At 41.6% G+C, this 27,257-nt stretch overlaps 1 protein-coding gene across 4 annotated transcripts in view; it reads left to right on the plus strand.

Annotated features, from left to right (window-relative positions):
- The window catches only part of URI1 (URI1 prefoldin like chaperone), a 211,737-nt gene that overhangs the window by 119,489 nt on the left and 64,991 nt on the right, over positions 1–27,257 (plus strand). For all 4 annotated transcript variants that reach the window (XM_030204398.1, XM_030204400.1, XM_030204397.1 and 1 more), the window contains one exon: positions 5,628–5,763. In XM_030204398.1, the coding sequence (XP_030060258.1) occupies positions 5,628–5,763 (136 nt within the window). The remainder of the gene's footprint in view (positions 1–5,627; positions 5,764–27,257) is intronic.

Below are 27,257 nucleotides of genomic sequence, written 5' to 3' on the forward strand. Positions count from 1 at the left end.
ACAGTACCGGGAGCTCTGGGGCATCGAGAGAGTCGGCACCGAGAGGATCGCTCACCCTCGATACAGGAGGTGCCGATGCGTCGGTCTCCCAGTAGCCCTATACCTGCTCCTGCACCTCCACGGATTCTGACACCGCCTGTCCCACTGACCCCACAGCCTTCTCCGAAGGCGGCTCTCGACAAGCGCATCCAGGCCTTGTTTCCTGGAGGGACTGCTACGTCTGTCAGCTTCGGTGTCGGGGTGCTTGCGCCTTCTCTACCATCTGCTGCAGCGGTGTCTGGCCCTTTACCTGTGGCGAGGTCCCCGAACGGCATCGACGTCGGCTGCCACCCAGGTCAACTTCCCTTCGATGTCGGTGGAGGGAGCTTCACCGTAGTTGGACCAGGCATCGGCCTCTCGACATCGCCATAGAGGACATCGTTCCTCGGCTTCGTGGCAGGTCCAGTGTCGAAGCACGTTAACTCAGGTTTTATCTGACACTGAACAGGAGTGCTCGTGGGAGTCAGATGAAGATCCCAGGTACTTCTCTTCTGATGAGTCCTTTGGGATTCCCTCTGATCCTTCCCCTCCGCTAGAAAGGAGACTATCTCCACCGGAGAGTCTGTCCTTCTCCTCTTTTGTCTGGGAAATGGCTGCGGCTGTTTCATTCCCTGTGGAGGTTGAGGATGAGCCCAGGACTGAGATGCTTGATGTTCTGGATTATTGTTCTCCACCTATAGAGGCTGTGACAGTTCCTCTGCATAAGGTTCTGAAGGAAGTCCTTATGCGAAACTGGTCAGCCCCTGTGTCTGGCCCCGCGGTCCCGAAAAAAGCTGAATCCCAGTATCAGATCCACGGTGAACCTGGGTTGATGAGGTCTCAGTTACCACACAATTCCATGGTGGTGGACTCCGCCCTCAAGAGAGCCAGGAGTACTAGAGACTGCTTCGGTGCCCCCAGGCAGAGAAGCTAGGACTCTTGATTCTTTTGGGAGGAAGACGTATCAGGCCGCTATGCTCGCTGCCAAGATCCAGTCATACCAGCTCTTCATGAGCGTCCACTTGCGGGACTCGATATGTCAACTGTCCAGTTTGGTTGATGCACTCCCTACGGAGCTGGCCGAGCCTTTTCGCCAGGTGGTCAGGCAGCAGAAGGCGTGTTGCAAGTTTCTGGCCAGGGGTACTTTTGACACTTCTGACGTGACATCCAGGATCGTTGCTCAAGGTATAGTGATGTGCAGACTCTCATGGCTGTGTGTCTCTGACCTGGATCATTCTGTCCAGCAGTGGATGGCGGATGTTCCTTGCCGGGGGCACAACCTTTTTGGAGAAAAAGTAGAGGATCTTGTTGATCAGATCAAGAAGCATAATGATGCTATGGATTCTTTCTCCCGCCGGGCGTCTTCTGCTACTGTCTCCTCATTTAGGAGGTATTTTGGAGGGAAGAGGAGTGCTCCCTATTCCTATGCTAGGCGAAGGTACACTCCTACTTCTCGGCAGCCTGCCCAGGCTCAACCCCAGCGCACTCATTCTCGTCAACAGTGTGCGTCTAAGGCCCATACTGCTCCCCAGCAAAAACAAGGGACGGGCTTTTGACTGGCTCCAGTTAAGCATAGCCTCAGTAAAAATGTCCGTACCGGACGACTTGCCAGTTGGAGGGAGGTTGATATTTTTTCACCAAGGGTGGCTTCCTATAACCTCCGACTGGTGGGTCCTTCAAATTGTACGGTTAGGATACACCCTCAATCTGAAATCCAAACCTCTAAATTGCCCACTGGGAGCTCATTCTTACAGCAGGTACTTGCAGAGGAACTCTCCACCCTTCTAAAGGCCAGTGTGGTCGAACCCGTTCCACCAGGGGAAGAAGGGCTGGGATTCTATTCCAGGTACTTCCTTGTGCAGAAAAAGACGGGGGATGCGTCCCATCCTAGACCTAAGGGGCCTGAACAAATTTCTGGTTTGAGAAAAGTTCAGGATGGTTTCCCTTGGCATCCTCCTTCCCATGATTGAAAAGAGCAATTGGCTATGCTCTCTGGACTTAAAGGATGCTTACACACATATCTCGATACTTCCAGCTCACAGGAAGTATCTTCGGTTTCGGCTGGGAACACAGCACTTTCAGTACGTGTACTGCCCTTTGGTCTGGCGTCCGCGCCCAAAGTGTTCACAAAGTGCCTAGCGGTAGTCGCAGCGTCGCTACGCAGATTTGGGGGTACATGTGTTCCCTTATCTCGACAATTGGCTAGTAAAGAGCACCTCGAAGACATGCGCTCAGCAGTCCATGCGAAAGACTTCAGGTGCTAGAGCTACTGGGGTTTGTGATAAAGTATTCCAAGTTCCATCTCACCCTAGTTCAAGAATTGGAATTCATTGGAGCTCTATTGAACACTTATCTTCCAGAGGCAAGGGCGGACAACCTCCTGTCCCTAGTGTCCTTAGTACGAGCGTCTCAACAGATCACGCCTTGGCAGATGTTGAGACTCCTGGGACACATGGCCTCCACAGTTCATGTAACTTCCATGGCATGCCTTCACATGAGATCAGCTGAATGGACCCTAGCCTCCCAGTGGTGTCAAGCTACGGGAGATCTAGAGGATGTGATCCAACTGTCCACCAACTTCCGCAATTCTCTGCAATGGTGGACGATTCAGACCAATTTGACCTTGGGATGTCCATTCCAAATTCCTCAGCCACAAAAAGTGCTGATGACGGATGCATCCCTCCTGGGGTGGGGGGCTCATGTGAATGGGCTTTACACTCAAGGAGCTTGGTCCTTTCAGCGAAAAGGTTTTCAGATCAGTCTCCTGGAATTGCGAGCGATCTGGAACGCTCTAAAGGCTTTCAGAGATCGGCTGTCGAACCAAATTATATTGATTCAGACAGACAATCAGGTTGCCATGTATTACACCAACAAGCAGGGGGGCACCGGATCTCACCCTCTGTGTCAGGAAGCCATCCAGATGTGGCTTTGGGCTCGCCATCACAGCATGTTTCTCCAAGCCACTTATCTGGCAGGCGTAAACAACAGTCTGGCCGATAGGTTGAGCAGGATAATGCAACCTCACGAGTGGTCACTGATCATGGACATTCTCTGCAAGATCTTCCGAGTGTGGGGCACCCCCTCGGTGGATCTTTTTGCCACTCAGATCAATCACAAGGTCCCTTAGTTCTGTTCCAGGCTTCAGGCCTATGACAGACTAGCGTCAGATGCCTTTCTCCTGCATTGGGGGACAGGCCTTTTGTATGCGTATCCTCCCATACCTCTAGTAGGGAAGACTTTGCTGAAACTCAAGCAAGACTGCGGAACTATGATTCTGATTGCTCCCTTCTGGCTGCGTCAGATTTGGTTCCCTCTTCTTCTGGAGTTGTCCTCCGAGAAACTGTGGAGATTGGGGTGTTTTCCAACCCTCATCATCCAGAACGAGGGGTTGTTTCTACATCCCAACCTCCAGTCTCTGGCTCTCACGGCCTGGGCGTTGAGAGCTTAGTTTTCGCCTCCTTGGGTCTTTCAGAGGCTGTCTCCTGAGTCTTGCTTGCTTCCAGGAAAGATTCCACGAAGAGGTATTTCTCTTTCAAATGGAGGAGGTTTGCCATCTGGTGTGACAGCAAGGCCCTAGATCCTCTTTCTTGTCCTACACAGACCTTGCTTGAATACCTTCTACACTTGTCAGAGTCTGGTCTCAAGACCAACTCCGTAAGAGTTCACCTTAGTGCGATTAGTGCTTATCATCGCTGTGTAGAAGGTAAGCCTATCTCTGGACAGCCTTTAGTTGTTCTCTTCATGAGAGGTTTGCTTTTGTCAAAGCCTCCGGTGAAACCTCCACCGGTGTCATGGGATCTCAAAGTCGTTCTCACCCAGCTGATGGATGCTCCTTTTGAGCCACTGAATTCCTGCCATTTGAAGTACTTGACCTGAAAGGTCGTTTTCTTGGTGGCTGTTACTTCAGCTCGTAGGGTCAGTGAGCTTCAGGCCTTGGTAGTGCATGCACCTTATATCAAGTTTCATCATAACAGAGTAGTCCTAGGCACGCACCCTAAGTTCCTGCCGAAGGTGGTGTCGAAGTTCCATCTGAACCAGTCAATTGTCTTGCCAACATTTTTTCCCCGTCCTCATACCTGCCCTGGCGAAAGCAGTTTGCATACCTTGGACTGCAAGAGAGCATTGGCCTTTTATGTGGAGCGGACAAAGCCCTTCAGACAGTTCGCCCAGTTGTTTGTTTCTTTCGACCCCAACAGGAGGGGAGTCGCCATCGGAAAATGCACAATCTCCAATTGGCTAGCAGATTGCATTTCCTTCACTTATGTCCAAGCTGGGCTGACTCTAGAGGGCCATGTCACGGCTCATAATGTTAGAGCCATGGCAGCGTCAGTGTCTCACTTAAGGTCAGCCTCCATTGAAGAGATTTGCACGGCTGCAACGTGGTCACTAGTCCACACATTCACATCTCACTACTGCCTCCAGCAGGACACCCGGTGTGACAGTCGGTTTGGGCAGTCGATGCTGCAGAATCTGTTCAGGGTCTAGAATCCAACTCCACCCCCCTAGACCCATTTTGTTCTGTTCCAGGCTGCAATCTCAGTTAGTTGTTTATGGTTTCAGATCAATCTATGTTATGTCCTTGCCGTTGCGAGGCCCAATTGACCAATGTTCATTGTTTTGAGTGAGCCTGGGTGCTAGGGGTACCCCACATGTGAGAACAAGCAGCCTGCTTGTCCTCAGAGAAAGCAAAGATACTTACCTGTAGCAGGTATTCTCCGAGGACAGCGGGCTGATTGTTTTCACAAACCCGCCCACCTCCCTTTTGGAGTTGTTATTGTTGGTTTCTATTTATGCTTTTTGATGAAACTGAAGAAGCACGCTCGCGCCACGGGCGGGAAGTCCCATCCTCGCATATGGGGTGAATGCAGTTCGCACGCCAGAAGACTCTGGCAAAGTTTTTTTTTCATATTTTGCTTGCAAAATGCCGTCCGAATCGGACGTCGACCCACGTGTGAGAACAATCAGACTGCTGTCCTCGGAGAATACCTGCTACAGGTAAGTATCTTCATTTTATTGTATAGCGTATTATTAAACAGATCTAGGCTGAAAGGTCAATTCCTTTGAGATCTTACATTGTAAGTAAAAAGAGGGTAATGAGAGTACACAGAGAGGCATATTTTCAAAGCACTTAGCCTTCCAAAGTTCCATTGAAACCTATTTGATTCAGATAAAGCTTTGCTAAACCTTATCATTAAGTTTGGAAAACCACTACCTTTTCTGAATGGTGTTCATTATTCAGTCTCACCTTCATTACACCAACAGTTAATTGAGAGCTGGGCATATAGCTCCATTCTTACATCCCTTTATGATCTTTATCATATGCTCTGTGATTAAACTTAGTTCTCACAGTGCATCATGCTCCAGATAATTTTGTCAAGCTGTATTAATTTTGCATCACTGATCAGCATCTAACAGATTTACAGAGCAATCACTTATTTATTCATTTTGGCTTTAGAATTGTTCTGAAAGATTTGTTAAACCTGTTTCCTCCTCTTTTTCAGTGGGGCACCATAATCCTTTTGGTCAGATTTGGTTTGATAATAAGATAACTTACTTGTCTAATTTTTTTACTAGTTACAATTCTAACTTGAGGTGTTTGACGTTGACAGGTGCCGTTTGGACCTCTTGCCTTTATGCCTGGAAAACTTGTCCACACCAATGAAGTCACTGTTTTGCTTGGTGACAACTGGTTTGCCAAGTGCTCAGCAAAACAAGCTAGTAGTCTGGTGGACCACAGGAAAAAATGTACGTATTTTTCACAGCTGATAAATGCTAATAAAATGTGCTGCCCAGGAAACCATGTTAAGCCAGATCAAACTTATATTATGTTTTATTTATTTCTTAGGGTCTGTTTACTGTCTTTTTGAAGAAATTCACCCAAGGTGGTATACTGTAAGAATAAGCCGAACATACAATAAATATATTCAGATAACAGTACACATTATGGCATAATATACTACTTACAATGTCAACATATTACACATTAAAACATCTTAATAAACAGTATAGGGTATAAACGGAGGTGGAATATATGGACATAGAATAATAGGAGTTAGGTGCAGCGAAAGGCGACGAAAATGATAGCGGGGATGGGACAACTTCCCTATGAAGAAAGACTAAGGAGACTAGGGCTTTTCAGCTTGGAGAAGAGACGGCTGAGGGGAGACATGATAGAGGTATATAAAATAATGAGTGGAGTGGAACAGGTGGATGTGAAGCATCTGTTCACGCTTTCCAAAAATACTAGGACTAGGGGGCATGCGATGAAACTACAGTGTAGTAAATTTAAAACAAATCGGAGAAAATGTTTCTTCACCCAACGCGTAATTAAACTCTGGAATTCATTGCCGGAGAACGTGGTGAAGGCGGTTAGCTTGGCAGAGTTTAAAAGGGGGTTAGACGGTTTCCTAAAGGACAAGTCCATAAACCGCTATTAAATGGGAAAAATCCACAATTCCAGGAATGACATGTATAGAATGTTTGTACGTTTGGGAAGCTTGCCAGGTGCCCTTGGCCTGGATTGGCCGCAGTCGTGGACAGGATGCTGGGCTCAATGGACCCTTGGTCATTACTTATGTACTTATGTAGATAGAAATAAGGGTGGCGGACTTAAGGAAAAATTGCACATGATGTCAGAGAAGTTGCAGGAAAATGATTCCACCTAGAGTAGAAATGGATAAGCAAGTCCTGCTATAGCATGTGCAGTTAGTTCTTGTAGGTGTGACTAACTAGTTTCTTCTTTGATTAATGGCTTGGGAGAAGAGCCAAGCTTTCACCTGCTTCGTGAAGTAAAGAAAGGCTTTGCTTAGAACAAGATTTTCTAGGATTGCATTCCAGAGTGTGGGGGCTACTCTGGAGAAGGCTTGTTGCTAGGCGTCCCATTTTATGATTTCCTCTGGATAGTGTGTGGTTGTGGATATTCCTTGGGAGGACTTTGATGACCTTGGAGGTGTGTAGAAGGAAATCCTGTATTTTCTATCATTTCCTTTAAAGATCCTTGAAGATCAAAAATAGTGTTTTAAATTTAGCTCTGTATTGTACTGGTAGACAGTAAAGATTTTGCAGGAATAGTGTGATGTGATCATGTCACGTACAACCTTTCTGTCAATCATGCAGAAGCATCAACATTAACTTCACGGCTTATATCCCGCTACCACCTTACAGTTCCAAGCGGGTAATAATCAACAAGAAGCCAGAACAGTCATCTGGGAATTATACTAAATAAGTCAAAAATGGTGTCAAAAACTTCCGAATCAGTTGGAACTGGTGCAGACTCTTTGTGGTCAAACCTTTAATCTAGCCTTGATGATGTTATGGGTGAACCACTGTGAAAAAATTTGCCTTCTTGATGTATGGAGAGAGACAGTGTAGTTGTTGCTAGGATTTAGGGGATCATCAGCATAAGTGTTGAGTCTGTCTGTACTCCAAAGTTTCTAATCTGTGATTTAAGGGGGAGTTCGTAGCTCCCAGAAGGAAGTTTGGTGTCATATATGTGTTAGGGACCCACAGGAGCACAGTGGTTTCAGGCAAAGTTTGTTGTTGTTAGTGTATTCATGAATTGCTGTTAAATAGGTAGTCAGGGCTTTAGGTAAGTTTGGTTTAACAAGTACGAGTATCTGCATGCCATCCATATAGATGTAGAACTGAGTATCCATCAACCGAATCAGCTTGGCTAGCGACTTGAGGTAGATGGTAAACAGAATAGACAACAATATCGATCTTTGTAATACCTCACAGATCATTTGGCCAATAAATTTCAAGCTGGTCTTGGTCAAGATTGTTCTTCTTTAGCAGAGGATACACCACTGTCCTTTTTAATGCTGTTGGTAGTTGCCCATTAGAAAGAGAGAAGTTCACTATTTTTGTGCCTCTTCTATGAGGCCCCTGCTTGCTTGCTTCACTATCTTTGACGGGCAGGGGCCCAAGGGAGCAAGTTGGAGGTCTCAGGATTTTGTGAAGGCCCTCCTTTGTTATTGTGTTAAAAGAATCCCATATGGTTGTGTTAGGAGAGGGTAAGTTGTGCTTCTGATTTACTGACAGAAGGTAAGTTATTAAGACTTAATAACCTACCAGCTGGTGACGATCAGCATTAAAAAAAAAAATCTGGCCCGAGAGCACAGTAGTCTTAGATAATTCAGTGCTGGGCCCTATCACTTCTGCCTCTAAAGGAGTGTGTGTGTGTGTGGCGGGGGGAGGGATCGGAGGGGATATTGGGGAGGTGTCCAAGGGGAGGGTTTGTTGTTGAAGGCAGGATTAATTGAGCATCACTCCTGCCTTTAGAAATGGATGAGTTGAGGCTTGTGAAGTCCAGACAGAGTCAGGGGGAGCCTTGGAAGATGTGGTACCCTTTGGGGCAAGTTTTGCTAAGTTATGTGATTTTGTACCCTCATTAATTATGTGGGAAAATATATGCATGCATAATAGCGTAAGTCCCAGGGATGCAATTTATGAAGATAAGAAGAAGCCATATCCATAGTTTTGTGTTCGTGAGGTATGATACTTGTTAATTATTACAGGAGTAATTTCAGGGCAGTGGGACATTGACTTTGTTATTGCACTGTCTGGATGTACTGAAGCAGTGTTGAGGCTTTGACCTGGACAGAACGTTAACAGTAAATGCTGTGTTCAGAGTGATTTTTAATGCTGTTTGTATGAAACTATTGTTTACGGACTTATTTCATGGCGTATTTGTGAAAAAATCAGTTGACACAAGTATTCTGAGCAATATCATTGAAATTTCAAAAAACTGTGCATTTCTAGGAAATTGATGCATTTTATTTCAGCCAGTTGGATTCTGATTGGCATTCTGTTTATCTTATACTTAATGATAACCAACAGAGGTTCACTGATAATTGATGCCCTGGTGAAAGGAACAGCAATAAATGCCAGACCCTAGAGGCACAAATTTTATCATTATAAAGCTCACATTCTGTTTATTCAGGGACTTAACTAGTCACAAAGTAAATGAATACTGGTGTACAGGATTTATAGTCTGTTTTTCCTGGTGATCCATAAGGTTTCTAATTGCAAAATAGTGAAAGGCTGTCTCAGGTATCATGACAAGCTCTGTATCTGTTACTTCTGCAAGTATATTGAGGAATTCTTCTCAGCCTAGGACTGCCTGTTGTATGTGCACTAACAGTGTTGTTAATCATTCTAATTTGGGCTCAAAGCACCTGCCTTACCCAGAATGTGAAATCTTTTAGTGTCACTTGCTTATAGCATGCTGCCTTAACAGCTGACTTTGCTATAATTTCATCTTCTTACTTTAAATCAAATACAAGCTTTTAATTTTAAACTTGGCATTTGTAAGTTATCAGTAGCAAAGTTTTTAATTCAGTAGTTTGAACTTTCTAAAGAAAGTATTGTTTTCTTTCACTCCTAAGACTAGGAAGTCTTGAGCGAACTCATAACCTACTGCACTGTAAATGTAAACAGAAAACATTGGAGTGTTAGAAAAGAGAAGCCTACAAGTCCTGTTCAAAATTGCCCTTTTAAAACCAATCCTCATTGTGTAATCAGTGGGGATGGAAGAGATTATAATACTAAGGATATTTTGGATGAAAAGATTTTGCATATGAAACTTGCTTGGATACTGATAAACATACCTTAGAGGGAAATGCAAATTTGAGTAAGAAACACCCATACAGTTATTGTGATATCATTGCAATACAGAATAGTTTTCTTGGGCCAAGCCTGTGAACATAGTTAATGCCCTCATATAGTAGACAGATTTCTTAAAGTTTGTCTCAGTCTAGTGCCTTTTATAGAGTTTATTTGTTATGAGGCAGGAATCTAAAGCTGACTGGTCTGGTTTTAAAGTTCAAATCAGAAATGCCAAATTGCAAGTTGCAGAGAAATCCTTAGAGCTTTTGATTTTCAGGGTTGCTTATGGTTAGGAGTCAATACTTCATAGGAATCAATAAAATACCAGGAATTTATAAAATAGTTTAAAAACTCTAAAGTAAAGGAAAACAAACACCAGAGCAGCATGACGATACTAATAATATAGATGGCAAATGTTTTTCTTTAACTCAAATAATAATATCCACTGAATATGTAAAAACAAATGGAGAATATATAGTACAATATAAAGCAGATAATTAGGCTGGAAGAAAAAAAAGCCTCAAAGAGCTCCAGGTCTGCAGACCTTTAGAGCTGTATCAGTTTTGGTTTTACTCCTCATCATCAGCTAAAAAAATCTTTTGTAATCATTGCAATCATTTTAAATGTCCAATGCCCAAAAGAGCATATATAGAGCAAGAAACTCAGTGCTTCAAAAAGAACTACATATAATGCATTTATCTTAAGAAGATCCTGTGTCTTCGAGCCAGCTTTCTCTTCACAATCGAGATCCCTGGACCAAAGATGGCCAGCGTTTCACACTGCTGCTTCAGGGTCCACAATACTGGGGCTGTTGAAAAATGTTAAAAGATGAAGCTCAAAGCACATAAAAATAAATCAACAACTCAAAATAACTTCTCAGCTTACTTCTCTTAACAGCGCCATATAACTTAGCTGCTGAAGAGTGACTCTCACAGTGCTACAAAATGGCTGCTCCTCTTAACTAGTGACATCAGATTTTTTCACTTGCTTCCTCCAGTCAGTGGCTTGATATTAATTAAACAGTACAGACAGTTGAGAAATCTCAGCACATCAAAAGTCTAAGGCAGACATTCATATAAAATTACACCATTCCACACAGATATTCAAACTTACTGGTTCTAGTGAGTTAAGATTTAAAAAAAACAACATTTTTGCTGTTGCTGGAGTAGAATCTTCCAATGATCCCCCTCCTCTTCACAGTGGTGCAGTCTGTTGCAAAGCAGCACACAGCAGCTCATTGAAAGAATGCCCATAGCATACACAGTGCATTGCCAATGGCAATCCCATTTTCTGAGTTTGTATAGAACTTTTATGTACAGTCAATCGGGTGGATAATTTACAAGTGGTCTGTATCTGGATTTTCAAAAGGCGTGTGACAAAGTACCTCATGAAAGACTCCAGAGGAAATTGGAAAGTGATGGAATAGGAGGTAGTGTCCTAGTGTGGATTAAAAACTGGTTAAAAGGTAGAAAACAAGAGAGTAGGGTTAAATGGTCAGTATTCTCAATGGAGAAGGGTAGATTGTGGGGTTCCCCGGGGGTCTATGCTGGGAGCGCTGCTTTTTAACATATTTATAAATGATCTAGAGATGGGAGTAACTAGTGAGGTAATTACATTTGCTGATGACACAAAAATTACATTTGCTGACGACACAAAGTTATTCAAAGTTGTTAAATTGCGAGAGGATTGTGAAAAATTACAAGAGGACCTTACGAGACTGGGAGACTGGGCATCTAAATGGCAGATGATGTTTAATGTGAGCAAGTGCAAAGTGATGCATGTGGGAAAGAGGAACCCAAATTATAGTTATGTAATGCAAGGCTCCACATTAGGAGTCACTGGCCAGGAAAGGAATCTAAGCGTCATTGTTGATGATATGTTGAAACACTCTGCTCAATGTGCGGCAACCGCTAAGAAAGCAAATAGAAAGTTATTAGGAAAAGAATGGAAAAAAATGAGGATGTTATAATGCCTTTGTATCACTCCATGGTGCAACTGCACTGTGAATATTACGTTCAGTTCTGTTCACTGCATCTCAAGAAAGACATAGTGGAATTAGAAAAGGTACAGAGAAGGGCAACGGAAATGATAAAGGGGATGGGACAACTTCCCCTATGAGGAAAGGCTAAAGTGGCTAGGGCTCTTCAGCTTGGAGAAAAGACTGCTGAGGGGAGGTATGATAGAGGTCTGTAAAATAATGAGTGGAGTGGAACGGGTAGACGTGAATCATTTGTTTACTCTTTCCAAAAATACTAGGACTAGGGGGCACGCAATGAAGCTAGAAAGTAGTAAATTTCAAACGAATTGGAGAAAATATTTCTTCACTCAATGTGTATTTAAACTGTGGAATTCGTTGCCAGAGAATGTAGTAAAAGTGGTTAGCTTAGTGGGATTTAAAAAAGGTTTGGATGGCTTCCTAATGGAAAAGTCCATAGACCATTATTAAAATTGACTTGGGGAAAATCCACTGCTTATTTCTAGAATAAGCAGCAGAAAATGTACTTTTTTGGGATCTTTCCAGGTACTTGTGACCTGGATTGGCCACTGTTGGAAACAGGATACTGAGCTTTACCACTCTCGGGGTCAAAGAGGTGCATTTAACATACATTAACACTTCATCATCTTCATACTGCAATGGTCACAGGGCCAGTAAAAGATCTAGATTATTAAACTTTGCTGTACGATAAGCGTCATGGCTGCATCGGTAGCCTATTTATTTATTTATTTATTTATTTATTGCATTTGTATCCCACATTCCCCCACCTATTTGCAGGCTCAATGTGGCTTACATAGGTTTGCGGTCAACCTCCATTGAAGAAATTTGCAAGGTCCTCGACATGGTCTTCAGTCCACACATTCACATCTCATTACTGCCTTGAGCAGGATACTCGACATGACAGTCGATTCGGGCAGACAGTGTTACAGAATCTGTTTGGTGTCTAGAATCCAACTCCCCCCCCCCCCCCCCCCCCCCCCCCAGGCCCATTTTATTCTATTCCAGGCTGCATTCTCACTCAGTTTGTAAATAATTTCTGGTTATTCTGCGTTCTGTCCTCGCCGTTGCAATTCCCAGTTGACCAATTTTGTTGTTTTTCGTTGGGTCTGGATGCTAGGGATACCCCAGTTGTGAGAGTTATGGACAAAGCGAAGATACTTACCTGTAGCAGGTATTCTCCGAGGACAGCAGACCTTATATTCTCACAATCCCTCCCACATTCCCTTGGAGTTGTGTCCTGTTTTTTTTCTTTTTTATGTTGTATTTAACTGCAGTAACTGCACTGTTGCAGCGGATGGGAAGGCACTCGCTCATGAGTTTTGGAGCATGTCTTGCGCTCCACAAAGCTCTTGTAAAGCTTGCCATAAGGTCTGGACCGGGCAACGTAGGACCGCATTACCCAATTGTGAGAATATAAGGCCTGCTGTCCTCGGAGAATACCTGCTACAGGTAAGTATCTTTGCTTTATTTAATAATCTCTCCCTTAAGAAAGGGGCGGGAGGGAGTGTGCCATGAGCAGTGATAGGCAATGTTACCCCCTTTACTGCATCTTGGTATCTAGGAGATAGGGTGCAATACTGACCCCCCCCCCCCCCCCTACACACAAACACTCCACTGTTTCACAATATCTGGTTTGCTCTAAAAGACATCAAGAAGTAAAACAAGCTCATTAGTGGACCAAGTTTGACAAGTACAAAATAAAGTATTATATACCCTAGATCATTGGTTCTCAACTTAATCTTCAGGATACACCCAATCAGCTGGGTTTTCAGGATAGCCACAGTACGATCCATGAGATAGATTTGCATGCAGTATCTTCATTGTATGCAAATCTAACTCATGCATATTTATTGTGGATATCCTGAAAACCTGACTGGTTGGGTGTGTCCTGAGGACCGAGTCAAGACTTATTGATCTAGAGAAAAGACTCTCTGTTTTTGCTGCAGCAGCATGGCAAACCCATCAGCAATGTGTGGAAGCCTATTAGTCTTTTGTAATGAGGTAGGAGCCAACTCACATCAGAAATACTAGCTTTAGTAAGAAGATCTGCTAGGGTAGTCTTCCCTGTCCTCCTATTATTGCACAGTGGAGTATCATATCTATAAAGTTTTGGTGTTGGTGTTTAAGATTTTACATACGGGCTCTTTTCAATTTTTGTCATCGTCCCTATTGCCATATACCCCAAACACAGGCCATGTGTTTGAGTCAACAACGTTTATTCCTTCATATACATTTTGGAAACTGATGTTCAGTGTAGTAGGACCTACGCTATGCAATGCCCTTCCCATTCCACTATGTATGGAGGCTTCCCTTCCCGCATTTAAAGTACTGTTAAAAATGCATCTTTCAGTTAGCTTTTAGCAGATGAAGTAATTTGTGAATAGGGCATGTGGGCTGCTGTTGATCTTGGGGTCCTGTGAGGTACAGCAGACTTGGAGAGCTTTTGCTTCTTTCCTATTAGTTTAAAAAATTTGATATACTGCCCTTCACAAACAAATCAGAGTGGTGTACAATAAACCAATGAAAAACAATAGGAAAGGAACTACAAAATATGTGTGAAAGAATAAGGGTTAAACAAAACAAGATTATTATGCAGACTGCAGATCAGCACCAGGGCCCCCTGATTAGGTGAAAGAGGGAAATGCTAATCTAAGCAGATTGGCCTTCAGCAAGGATTTAAAACAAGAGAAGGACTGTTCCAAGTGAAGATCATATGGAAGAGCATTCCGAAGGGAGGGAACTGTGTAGAATGATGAGTGGATTCTAAATAGGAAACGTGAACCGAAGGAATAGAAAAACAAGAAGCAAGAGAAGAGCGAGGAGCATGGGGGAAATGAGAGTTGAGAGATAGGAGGGGGTGCCAGAATAGAGAATTTTGTGAACTAAAGTAAGAATTTTTAAATCGTACATGGAAAGGAATTGGGAGCCATTGAGGGGTGAGCAAGTAAAGGGGAAATACAGTCAGATCTATGTGCATGAGTGAGAAGGCAGATAGAGGTGTTATATTGTATTTCTATTCCCTCTCTCAGATTATTATTGTAATGTATACCACTTTGATGGCTTTGCTTTTGGTGGGTAATCAAATAAATGCAACCTTGAACCTTGAGGACAAGCTGCAAAAAATTAAGCTAAGTGGGAAGCTGGAAATCATAGCCGATATGCAGGCTGGTATTCTTTGTCAGTTAGTGAGCATGAGCATGTGATACCTACGTATTGACACTGTGTCCAGCATCACTGTTAGAACAGTATTACTAGCCTTTAAAGAGCCCAAGTTTGTACTGCCTGTGCAATGCTGAGAGGAGTCTTGTACTCTTTGGCAATTCTAAACAGCAAGCTTTAGAGAAGAGGCAAGAATTGGCAACAATTACTCTTTGCTCTTAAAATGTGTTATTTTGAGGGCAATGTCTGCACATGGGATAGTTTTATACATACCATGATAGGAATTAACCTCACTCCTAAGCATTTCCAGTCCTTCTGGATGGCCAGTGATCTGAAAGTAAACCTTGGCAAAAATGCATCTTCAGCCATCAGATTGATGAGAAGTTACTATTTTCAAAATGGTGAAGTGAAACATGGCAACAGGGTAGTGGCCATAGCTGGAAGGATGCTGGACTACAGAGGAAAAGGCATAATTAATAAACAGAAGAGATTATACTATTATATACTTCGTTGGTGAGACCTCACTTTTACAGTACTGTATGCAGTTTTGACGGCTATCTATAGTATAATCTAGAAGAAAGCTGCCAAAAGCCTTATAAGATGAGACTTAAGGATCTAAATATGTATACCCTAGAGAGGGGCTTCTCAACCCAGTCCTTGGGACATACCTAGTCAGTCAGATTTTCAGGATATCCACAATGAATATGTACGAAATAGATTTACATAGAATGGAGATAGTGCATTCAAATATATCTTTTGCTTATTCATTGTGGCTATCCTGAAAACTTCACTGGCTAGGTGTGTCTCAAGGACTGCATTGAGAACCCCTGCCCTAGAGGAGAGAAGAAAGGAAGGAATAAGAAGCCATAAAGAGATGCTTTAAAATACCATAAAGCTATTAGAGAACAAGAAAGAAACCTTGTTTAATGGAAAGGATGTTCTAGAGCAAAGGGGCATGAGACTCCAGAAGGATAGGCTGAGGGTATAACCTAGTGGTTAGAGCAGCAAGCTGATTGCTGGGTAAACCAGGGTTTAAATCCTACTAACAATCCTGTGATTTGGAGCAAGACACTTTTATCCTCTGTTGCTTCAGGTATTAAGTTAGGGATATGTTTACTAAAGTGTGTTAGGAATTGCAGTTAACACGTATATTAATGTATGTAATTACAAATGTAATGCTATTCTTTGTGGTGGAATGTTTTATTCAGGTCGTGCGCTAATGTAGTCACTAGCATGTGTTAGCTGCAAGGTTTTAACACAGGAACAGTTAGCAACTCCTATGTAGGAGGCGCTAAGTGATCCAGTGTTAAGTGAGCTGTTTTCCCACTAGCGTACATTAATAAGAATGCACTAACAGGATTGTTTCCATGCCCAGATCACGACATCTCCCAGAAAAATTCCCTAACGCATGTTACCACAGAATACCTTAACGCACTCATGCAGTAACTCTGTTAGCGTGTGATAAGGGCTTAACACCCTTTAGTAAACGTATCCCTTAACCCCTATTTTCTAATCTGCATTATAGTAATAACATGCTTTATTTGCCATTTGTCAGAGACACAACTTAATGTGTATTTTTTTTATTGCTTTGTATGTTCAATAATGAACTATGAAGCAAGTAAAATAGCTTATTGATATGCAAAATGAATAACACAGCTTACTGTAAACTTCACAAACTGCATTATTTAGTGAACGTTAATAATACCTCAAGAGATGGTGATAATTTTTTCTGTCAACAAACAGGGTGATGTCATTGTACGTTGCTGGGATGGAACCAGCTCTCTCAGAACTAAATGTAAAGTTCTAAGCATGTGCAGCCCTTTCTTCACACAGCAGACTCTCCAGTCCCCTCAGTTTAGGTTTTACTGCTTTGCTGAATGGACATAAAGTAAAACCTTTCAAAAATTACTCATTGACTTTTCCAATATTCAAGTTCAATTTATTTGATATACTGCCAATCTAATAAAAAATCTAAATGGTTTACAAGTTCAGTTAAAAAATAAGGGGCTTAGTGTAAAATTGAGTAGACAATAAAAACCAAAACTACATTCAGGGGAGTGAAAAAGAAAGAAATAAGAGATAGGAGAGCTTTATGCAGGTCGTGTGCAAATGTAGTCAGTAGCATGTGTTAACTGCAAAGTTTTAACATGGAAACAGCAAGTCCTATGTAGGAGGCGCTAAGTATAATCAACATTAATAAATACATTTTGTGGTGAATAAATTGAACTTTTTCAGAAGGTTTCTTGGTGACTTGCTGCTTTTTTCACTCCACACTATGGAGTAATATAGAAGCATTTTTTAAAAATGTCATCTTTCGGCCAAATTAAATTGAATGTAGGTGAAAGATTATTATCATATAGATAAAGGAAAGTTGGAAAGGGAGACCACAAGAGGAAGGTAGCCAAATATAGTTCTGTTCTTTAAGAGATATCAATGCAGTAGGCCATAGAGATGCAAATAAGCTAATTTGGGGGTGGGGGTGAGATAAGGTTGTTGTTGTTGTATAACCTAAAAAAAAGTTTAATTATTTTCTGTGTTTTTAGTTCTTGCACGATGACTCAGCCAAAGTTAGGGTTTTGCCCCAGCCCATGGTGTGGAAGAAAGATCCAGAATTTCAATAACCACTCCAAGTATTTAATCTGTGTAGGCTTTGACCATAAGTAAGCTGAGTATAAGCAGGGTGGAGGCATGTTTTCAGGAGCCTGAAAGGATTCCTTGACCAGTTAACAACCTTTATGAGGTACAAGAGAGGCAGCTGATAGCCCCCCTTCCCCCCAAATAGAAGGGCTCCCGCTCCACACGGATTGGTTGACTTAGTATGTTCCACTGAAGTTTGTCAAGTGTGTCTCCTAAGTACATGTCTGTACGTTCATTTCCAACTCGGTGTAATTATCAAAAAGCCAATGCAAAGACAACTGCCTATGATGCATTTGACACCTCGGTTTATAGCATTGCCACCTCACATCCTGCATGATTGTGTGCTTCTGGTCTTTAGGAAGATGTCCATATCTGACTTACAGATGCTCCATGCACCAGGGACCCTGTGTTTGCAGATAAACTGAAGGAATCCTTTCACAGCTTTAAGGATCATTGCTCTACTTTCAGCGCTTTTCTGCTGTGCCACCAATGTCTACTTCATTCTGTATATGAATGAGAACTGTCTTAGGAGGACCTTCCTTCCCTTTATGAAATTTCTCAACCAGTTTAGTATCTCAGCTTTGCTAAACCTTGCCAGTGTGAGATAGGACATGTGAAGCAGACTGTACCTTCTCACCAAAAACAATCACTATCTTTTGACTGATCCTACGACCCCTCTCTCCAGTTATAATCTGTATATTTGTACCCTTCTAGAATGTACCCTCTATCCATAGGGGGCTGGGTACACATTTTCCTTCACCTGTGGGAACAAATCACCATGTCTGCATTGTGACCTGGCCTGTTAGAAGAGAGTGGGCTGAACTTGGGACACACTGTCTTTGTGATGCTACATCCAAGAATACACTATACTCCAAGCTGCAGCAATGCAAAAGCACATTTTCCATGGGATTCAATAACATGCATCTGAGGTAACTGGCTTGGATATTGAATACCCTGATACACTTTCTCCCATAAAATGATGTACAAATGTGTAATTTTACTGTGGATTAGTAAATAGGCCCCTAATATTATATGCCTGCTGGGAAAAGGGAAGTATCTATGCTATCTGAATGTAATATGCCTTGAGCTAGTAATGAAAAAGTGTGAGCTAAATTTTAAAATATATATTTTTTCATGGAAATTTGTTTAAAGTTCCCTGTTAGAATGATTCCAAACCAAGTTGGCAATGTTGTAGTGAATGACAGTGGATAATATGAAATCCTTCAAGCACTAGTGGAAAATGCAAGCAATCTTACAGCATAATAGTGGACTAGCAACTGGGTTTATTTGACAGATTACAATTTCAGCGAGAACTAGAAGTTCTGGCAGAAGTACAGGCACATAAGAACTTGCCATACTGGGTCAGACAATCTAGCCCAGTATTCTCCTTCCAACAGTGGCCAATCCAGGTCACCGGTACCTGGCAGAATCCCAGGAAGAAGTAAGATTCCATGCTACCGACCCCAGGGATAAGTAGTGGCTTTCCCCATGTCTACCTTAATAGCAGTTTATGGATTTTCCTTCAGGAACTTGTCCAAACCATTTTAAAACCCTGATATGCTAATTGCTTTTACTATATCCCCTGGCAGCATGTTCCAGATTGAGTGAAAAAAAATTCAACTATTTATTTTGAAAGTATTACCATGTGACTTCATGGAGTGCCCCTTCATCTTAGTAATTTTGAAAGAGTAAACTATTGATTCACATTCACCTGTTCTACTCCACTCAGGATTTTATAGACCTCTGTCATATCCCCCCTCAGCTATCTCTTCTCCTAGCTGACGATCCCTAACCTCATAAGCTTTTTCTCATAATCATTTTGGTCACCCTTTTTTGAACCAGCAACCGGAATTGCACAGTCGCACCATGGAGTGACAAGAAAACAAGTCGGCAGGCGACTTACAAAATTCAGCACAGAGTGAAAAAAGCAGCAAATCGCCAAGAAACCTTCTGAAAAAGTTCAATTTATTTACACAAAATCCACAAAATTCTCAATTGAAGAATAAAAAGCCTGACACGACCATGTTTCAACCTTCTAAAAAGGGCTATGTCAGGGCTTGAGTAAACAACTGTTACAGAACATAAGTATAAATCATAAAAAGACATAACTATATAAATAATACATAGACCACATATATACTTTAAAAGCATTTATACATGTATAATCAACATTAATAAATACATTTTGTGGTGAATAAATTGAACTTTTTCAGAAAGTTTCTTGGCAACTTGCTGCTTTTTTTCCACTCCACACTGTGGAGTAATATAGAAGCATTTTTTTTTCACGGAGAGGGTGGTGGATGCTTGGAATGCCCTCTCGCGGGAAGTGGTGGAGATGAAAATGGTAACGGAATTCAAACATGCGTGGGATAAACATAAAGGAATCCTGTGCAGAAGAAAGGGATCCTCAGGAGCTTAGCCTAGAATGGCTGGCAGAGCTGGTGGTTGGGAGGCGGAGCTAGTGTGGGCAGACTTATACGGTCTGTGCCAGGGCTGGTGGTTGGGCGGCGGGGATAGTGCTGGGCAGACTTATACGGTCTGTGCCAGAGCTGGTGGTTGGGAGGCGGGGATAGTGCTGGGCAGACTTATACGGTCTGTGCCAGAGCCGGTGGTGGGTGGCAGGGATAGTGCTGGGCAGACTTATACGGTCTGTGCCAGAGCTGGTGGTTGGGAGGCGGGCATAGGGCTGGCCAGACTTATACGGTCTGTGCACTGAAGAGGACAGTACAAATAAAAAAAAGTAGCACGTATGAATTTATCTTCTTGGGCAGACTGGATGGACCGTGCAGGTCTTTTTCTGCCGTCATCTACATTTTTTTAATGTCATCTTAGGGTCAAATTAAATTGAATGTAGGTGAAAGATTATTATCATATGCGGATATTTACTTGTACCAGTCCCTGACATTCTCTGATTTATTGGACACAATTATTAATGGGATAAATAGAATACAAAAGTGGACACTATTGAATAAACTGAAATTAAATCCAAACAAAACTAAGACCTTGTTGTTTAAAAGACAAGAAGATATAATTCCGTCCACTATCAAAACTGTAGAGAATAATGCTTTTAACAGTTGAAACAAAGTCCTAGGTCATTATTTATGGAAGAAAATATTTTTGAAATTGAGACAACTAAGATTAATATGTGCATTCTTCACCAAAGATACCTTTGCTTGTGTGGTTCAAATGTTAATATTACCTCATCTAGATTATTGTAATGTCTTATATTTGACACTTAATACTAAATATCTTAAGAAACTCCAGCTCATGCAGAGAATGGCAGTGAGATTGATTTTTAGGCTTAATAAAGTTACCAGTGTTTCCAAGTGTATGAAGATACTGCATTGGTTGCCAGTATTTTAAAGTATTCGATTCAAAGCTTTTTCTATTTTATATAAAGGAATTCATGGCTTGGCACCTTATTTAGGAGCAGGCTTACCGCTCACTTTTCTGGGACTACCACTGCCCAATGCTGCTGCTGGCTGTAGTCCTGCCCTAAGCATGCGCCATTTCCAGGGGAAAAAGAAAACACCCGGAAATGGCTTGTGTGGCAGTTTGTAATTTCTCAGATCACCTCTGGAACCCTTTTAAAAAATTGCGTTAGATCAGCCACCTTCCAAACTTCAGGTACCATGGACTATTTTAATGACAGGTTACAGATCAGTAATAGTAGATTAGCAGTTTTATTTTTGAGTTCTTTCAGTACCGTAGGGTATATACCATCTGGTCCAGGTGATGTACTGTCCTTTAATTTCTCAGCTTGGCTCAGTACCTCTTCCAGGTTCACCAAGATTTGTTTGTTCTTCCGTATCATCACCCTTGAAGGCAAAGGTAGATCCTCATATGCTCCTCAGTAAAAACTAAAGCAAAGAATTCATTAAGGGGCCCTTTTACAAAGGCACGGTGGGCTCTACACGCATGCATCACACTCCAAAACGAGACTGCTGCCAGACTAGTGCGTTCCCCCCAGCGGTAATTTCAGATTTGGAGCATGCTTATACTTCCAGGACAAATTATTTTCTTATTTCCTACAACGCGCGCTGTGTTTCTGGCGTTAATCAGCAGTTGGACCGCGCTGACCAGTCACCACATGTGTAGCACATAAGCACTTACTGCTAGATCAATGGGTGAGCATTAAGGGCTTAGGCTGTAAATAGGCGCATGCTGGTTTCAATTTTACCGCAGGCTCCTTTCCCAGTCCATTGAAAAAAAGCCCTTTTCCCCAGACACGGTTAAACTGGCTTGGCGCACACCAAAAACACAAGCCCACACTACTGCAAAAGCACTTTTTCCCAGACACGGTAAAAACTGGCTTGGCGCACACCAAAAACACATGCCCACACTACCGCAGGCCACTTTTTGCCGTGGCTTAGTAAAACAACCCCTTAGTCTCTCCTGAGTGACTTTGTCCGCCCTGATGATCAAACAGTCCAACTGATAGGCTTTCTGCTTCTAATATACCTGAAAAAGTTATTACTATGAAGTTTTGCCTCTACAGCAAGTTTATTTTCAAATTCTCTTTGGCCTTCCTTATCAATACTTTGTATCTAACTTGCCAGTGTTTATGCTGCTTCCTGTTTTCTTCATTCAGATCCTTTTTCTATTTTTTTGAAAGATGTTCTTTTGGCTCCAATAGCCTTTTTCATGTCATCTTTTGACCATTCTGCCTGTTGTTTGTTGCTCCTCTTTCCACCTTTTTAAATATGTGGAATACATCTGTTCTGAGGTTCCAAGATATAATTTTTAAACTATTTTCCTCATTTAATCATAGTTGCCCTTTTGAAAGTTAAATGCAGTAGAGATTTCCTTAAGTCCCTGTTGACTAAGCCACTGTATGCATGCAAACATTTTAGCACGTGCTAAAAATGGTCTTGCGCCAAAGCTAGAGACACCCATAGGGGTATAATGGGTGTGTCTATCTTTAGTGCGCACTAAGTTATTGTGCCTACAGCTCGGCTTAGTAAACATGGCCCTAAGTGTCTTTAGTCCAGTTATTAACTCAAATTTGATGATCACTGTTTCTTAGTGGACCCAACACTGTACCTCTCACACCAAGCTAAAATAGCTCCCTCTGTCATTGGATCCTGGACCATTTGCTCCAAGAAGCAGTCATTTATTTTGTCTAGGAAGTTTACCTTTCCAGCATTTCTTGCCATGATATTTATCCTGTCAATAATGGGGTAATTGAAATCAGAAGCTCAGAAATTAAAAGGTAGCAAACTAATAGCTGATACAACAATATCACAAAAAAACGTGCTCATTGTATCAGTGGACACTGTGAAACTGGAAGTTATTAAACAACTAATACTTGCAAGGGAATTTGCAAATACCTGATAACCCCAGGACCCAATTGTCATCTTATCATAGGTTTTGAGTGGAGGAGGAGTCTAATGGTTAGTGCAGCGGGCTTTGAGCCTGGCGACCTGGGTTCGAATCCCACTGCAGCTACTTGTGACCTTGGCAAGTCCATTTAACCTTCCATTGCCCCAGGTACAAAAACATAGATTGTGAGTCCTCTAGGGATAGAGAGAGTACCTGCATATAAAGTGTACAGCGCTGCATATGACAGGTAGCGCTATAGAAATGATTAGTAGTTACCCAAGGTCACAAGGATCTGACATAGGATTTGAACCTGGACCTTCCAGTTCCAAGCCTCCTGCTCTAACCAGTAGGCTAATCCTTTGCTCCAATGGAGGGGTGTGGGGTGAATTGAAAGGAGATCTAGTATGTTCATCTATCTGAGGGCAGGTGATAAGGAAGAAGATAACAAATACTCTCTTAGATTGGAAGTAATATCCTACAAGTGGTCACACTTAAGCAACAGGAATATACCCTGAGCAGTAATAACTGAGCAGGCTGGGAAATGTAGTTCTTTTTCAGTCATTCTCTGCTGTGTTACTACATAACATCATGTATTAATGTTTAGTTTATTACAGATTTAATATACGTTCTTTCAGAAAATCAGAGCGGTTAACAACAAAATCAAAACATAATAGAAAATGAAAAGAACTCCAACTAATAAGAGAAAAGAGAAGATAGACAGAAAAAGAACAGAAAGTAGGGAGAAAGCACAGAGCTGCTCAGTCTGCCAGACCAGGTAGCTAAATGAAGATGTCTAAGAAAGCTTTTGTAAAGAGAGAGGTCTTTAGCTTAATTTTGAATTGTGAGTAGGATTGTTCAATGCGTAGAGTAAAAGGTAAGGAATTCCATAAGGAAGGGCTTAAAGAAAAGAAAGAAGAGTGAGAGGTGGATTAAAGCCTAGTATGAGAAAGAGTAGGGGTAGAAACATGGTGAGCTGTGGTTGATCAAAGAGTACGAACGGGCCTATAAGGGATTATTAAAGATGAAAGGTAGGCAGGGACATCAGAAAAAAGAGCTTTGTGAGTTAACATCAGTACCTTATACTGTATTTGGAAAGAGAAATGAAGCCAGTGATACTCTTTAAGTAGAGGAGTAATATGGTCGAAGCATCAAACATAGCAGAGAATGCGTATGGTAGTGTTTTGAACAGTTAACTTTTTAATGAGTGTAGATGGAAGATCAGCGTAGACAATATTACAGTAGTTGAGCTTTGAAATCACAAGAGCTTGAATTAATATGGCACAAATGTCATTATCTAAAAAGGGGTGGAGGCATCGGATTAAATGCAAGGAGCAGAATCAAGAACACACATTGGCAAGGACATCTTGGGGAGGAATAGATGGTAAGGTTTGATAAAGTAAAGCACTAAAAATATTTTTTGCAAACCTACCTCAAGGATCACCGTTATCACCAATACTCTTCAACATGATGTTGATCCCAGTGGTAAAGTCCCTATCCAACCGAGGCCTCAACCCGTTCGTCTGTGCAGATGACATCACAATCTACACTCCCTTCAGTCATGACTTGACAGAAATAACCAATGAAATCAATGGCGGCCTGAACATCATAAACTCCTGGGAAAATTCATTCCAACTGAAACTGAACACTGAAAAAACACACAGCCTCGTCCTCTCATCTCAACACAACAAGTACAAACCCACAACCATAAACACCCTAGAAAACACCCTTCCTACCTCAAACAACCTAAAAATACTCGGCGTCACAATTGACCACAACCTTACCCTTGAGAGCCAAGTAAACTCCGTAATAATGAAAATGTTCTATTCAATGTGGAAACTTAAACGAGTAAAACCTTTCTTCCCGAGGGAAATCTTTCGAAACCTAATACAATCAATGGTCTTAAGCCATATAGATTACTGCAACGCAATCTATGCAGGATGTAAAGAACAACTCGCAAAAAAACTCCAGACAGCCCAAAACACAGCTGCCAGGCTGATAATTGATAAATCACGCTTCGAAAGTGCTAAACCCCTCCAAGAAAAGCTGCACTGGCTCCCAATCTGCACCTTTGTCCACAAAATTATTTACGGCGTAGTCCCAGGATACATGTCAGACCTCATAGATCTACCAACCACGATCATCACGATCATACCTAAATTTACATTACCCAAATTGCAAAGGACTTAAATACAAAACAACTTGCGCATCCAGCTTCTACATAAGCGCACAACTATGGAACGGACTCCCAAAAGCTGTAAAAATAATCCATGACCATCTAAACTTCAGAAAATCATTAAAAAACAACCTGTTCAAAAAGGCTTACCCCACCGATCCAACGTAAATTCCCACACCCAGCAACACAGCTTAACCAATGATCGTACTGGACAATATACAATCTTCATTCCCTTCGACCTTCACGGTGCCTAACACACACCTACCTCATTCGACCACAATACAACCTTGTATTTGTTATCAACTGACTGGCGAACGCCTTTACGGTATTATGTAAGCCACATTGAGCCTGCAAATAGGTGGGAAAATGTGGGGTACAAATGTAACAAATAAATAAAAATAAATACCATTACAAACAAACCCCAAAATCTTTGGAATGCACCTAAATGAGTCATAGCCACTGTGTTGTTTTACATACTTGACATACCTGAGTACCTTTTAATACAGTTTCTGGGGCTGTACCTTGGAAGTGATATCTGCAAGCTATTGGCAGCGAACAATCCATTTGTATGCTACTATATTTCAAGCTATACTCAGAATAAGTAATTACAAATCTATGTGAAAAAAATAGAGCTTGTATCCTTTCAGATGTTAAAGGAGATCTATTAGCTGTATATGAATAGGGCATCCCAGCTTCAAATATCAATTATACAAACAGATTCAAGAGATAGTATGTATGTATTTGGGGATTTTATGTGTTATCTTGAGAATTCCAACATTACTCAAAGATCGCGCTCCTGAATCTATCTGGGAAGAGGCTGAAGTACTTATGGAAAAAGGCAGACCAAGAGGTTAAGTACCTAACTAGAATTTTTAGAAAAGCAGCCAGTTCAGTACTAGCAACATTCTCTTTAAAGGTTTTGATTCGTTGTATTTGAGTGGAGGAGTAGCCGAGTGCTTAGTGCAGCGGCCTGAGAACTTAAACCTCCATTGCCCCAGGTACAAAATAATTACCTGTATATAATATGTAAACTGCTTTGATTGTAACCACAGAAAGGCGGTATATCAAGTTCAAGTCCAATCCCCTATCCCTTTCCCCCCTTTCTTAGGGAATTCTCAGCAATTCCATATTCAGGGCCTATAGAGTTCAGAGAGAATCCAATATGAATATAGCAGTGATGCTCCCAGGCTTTGCAGTTTCCCAAAGTCTTGTGAACATGTGGAGGGAGGTGGAGGCCTGGGGGTAAAGTATATATTTCTATTTTTTTTTATTTTTTTTTTTTTGTTAGAAAAGGACTCCTGTTTTAATTAAAAACCCCACACAGTTCTTTTTAAACTAAAGAAGTAAACAACAAAGCCTTTCCTCAGTTTCACAAGTATTCCACGGCTTTCTGAGTGCTTTTGTCAATTGAATTGCCATTAGTGCCTTTTGCAGCTCAGTTCTGTAAGGTTCATTGATATCTTGTGCTGGAATGCAGCTTCCTTGCAGTGTATTTAACATTTCATAATTTGGTTTCTGCTGGCTTCAGTAGCATCTACTTCCCTCCTAGCCTGTGCTTTTTAATGGTAAGCTTTTTAAGGGTGGGAGAGAGAGAGGCTGATGGTGACATAGGTGGGAAGGTTAGAAATATAAATTATCTAGTGCTGTATATAAAATTCAACAGACTGCCCTAAAGATGTCTACTGGAAACATTTATTACAAAACTGCCATTTTCTTTTTTCCCCCTTTGCTTTGTAGCCATCACAAAGAAAGAGCTAGTAATTGTACCTTGTCTGTCTTACTACACTGTCTTTCCAAACTTTTTAAAGATATGTTATGTATTATAAGCTATTAAATTCCTGAAAGACTTTCAGATTCTGCTCCAGAAATAGAATTTATAGAGTATGCTAAGGCAGAAGAATCTTAGCAAAAAGCATCCCTATTTAGCATTACAAAAGAAATCATCTCTAGAGAGGCAGACAAAAACAGATGCAGCATATTATGAAGGATTATTAAAATACAAGATCAAAAGTCTCTAGTCCATTGATTGGAAGGAAGAACAAAAAAGAAATCAACAAGCAACTGCAGGTTCTAGGGTTAATGAACCAAAGAGAAAGACATTAAATATTGCTATCAGGATAGACCAAAGAATTGCATTGGATCAAAATGTCAACATTGAGATCCACGCTGAATACACAGGCCCTCTAAACTTAACTCAACAATTGTTTATGTTTGTTTATTAGTATCCTTGATATATCTACCGCCTTTTCAAAAATGGTCAAGGTGGTTTACAATCAATACAAATATAGAAACCAAAGGAAAAGAACGCCAATAAATTGATCCATCAATTAAAGTCTATTGTTTGCT

This window comes from Microcaecilia unicolor, chromosome 5 (genome assembly GCF_901765095.1).
Source record: "Microcaecilia unicolor chromosome 5, aMicUni1.1, whole genome shotgun sequence".
Classification (NCBI taxonomy): Eukaryota; Metazoa; Chordata; class Amphibia; order Gymnophiona; family Siphonopidae; genus Microcaecilia; species Microcaecilia unicolor.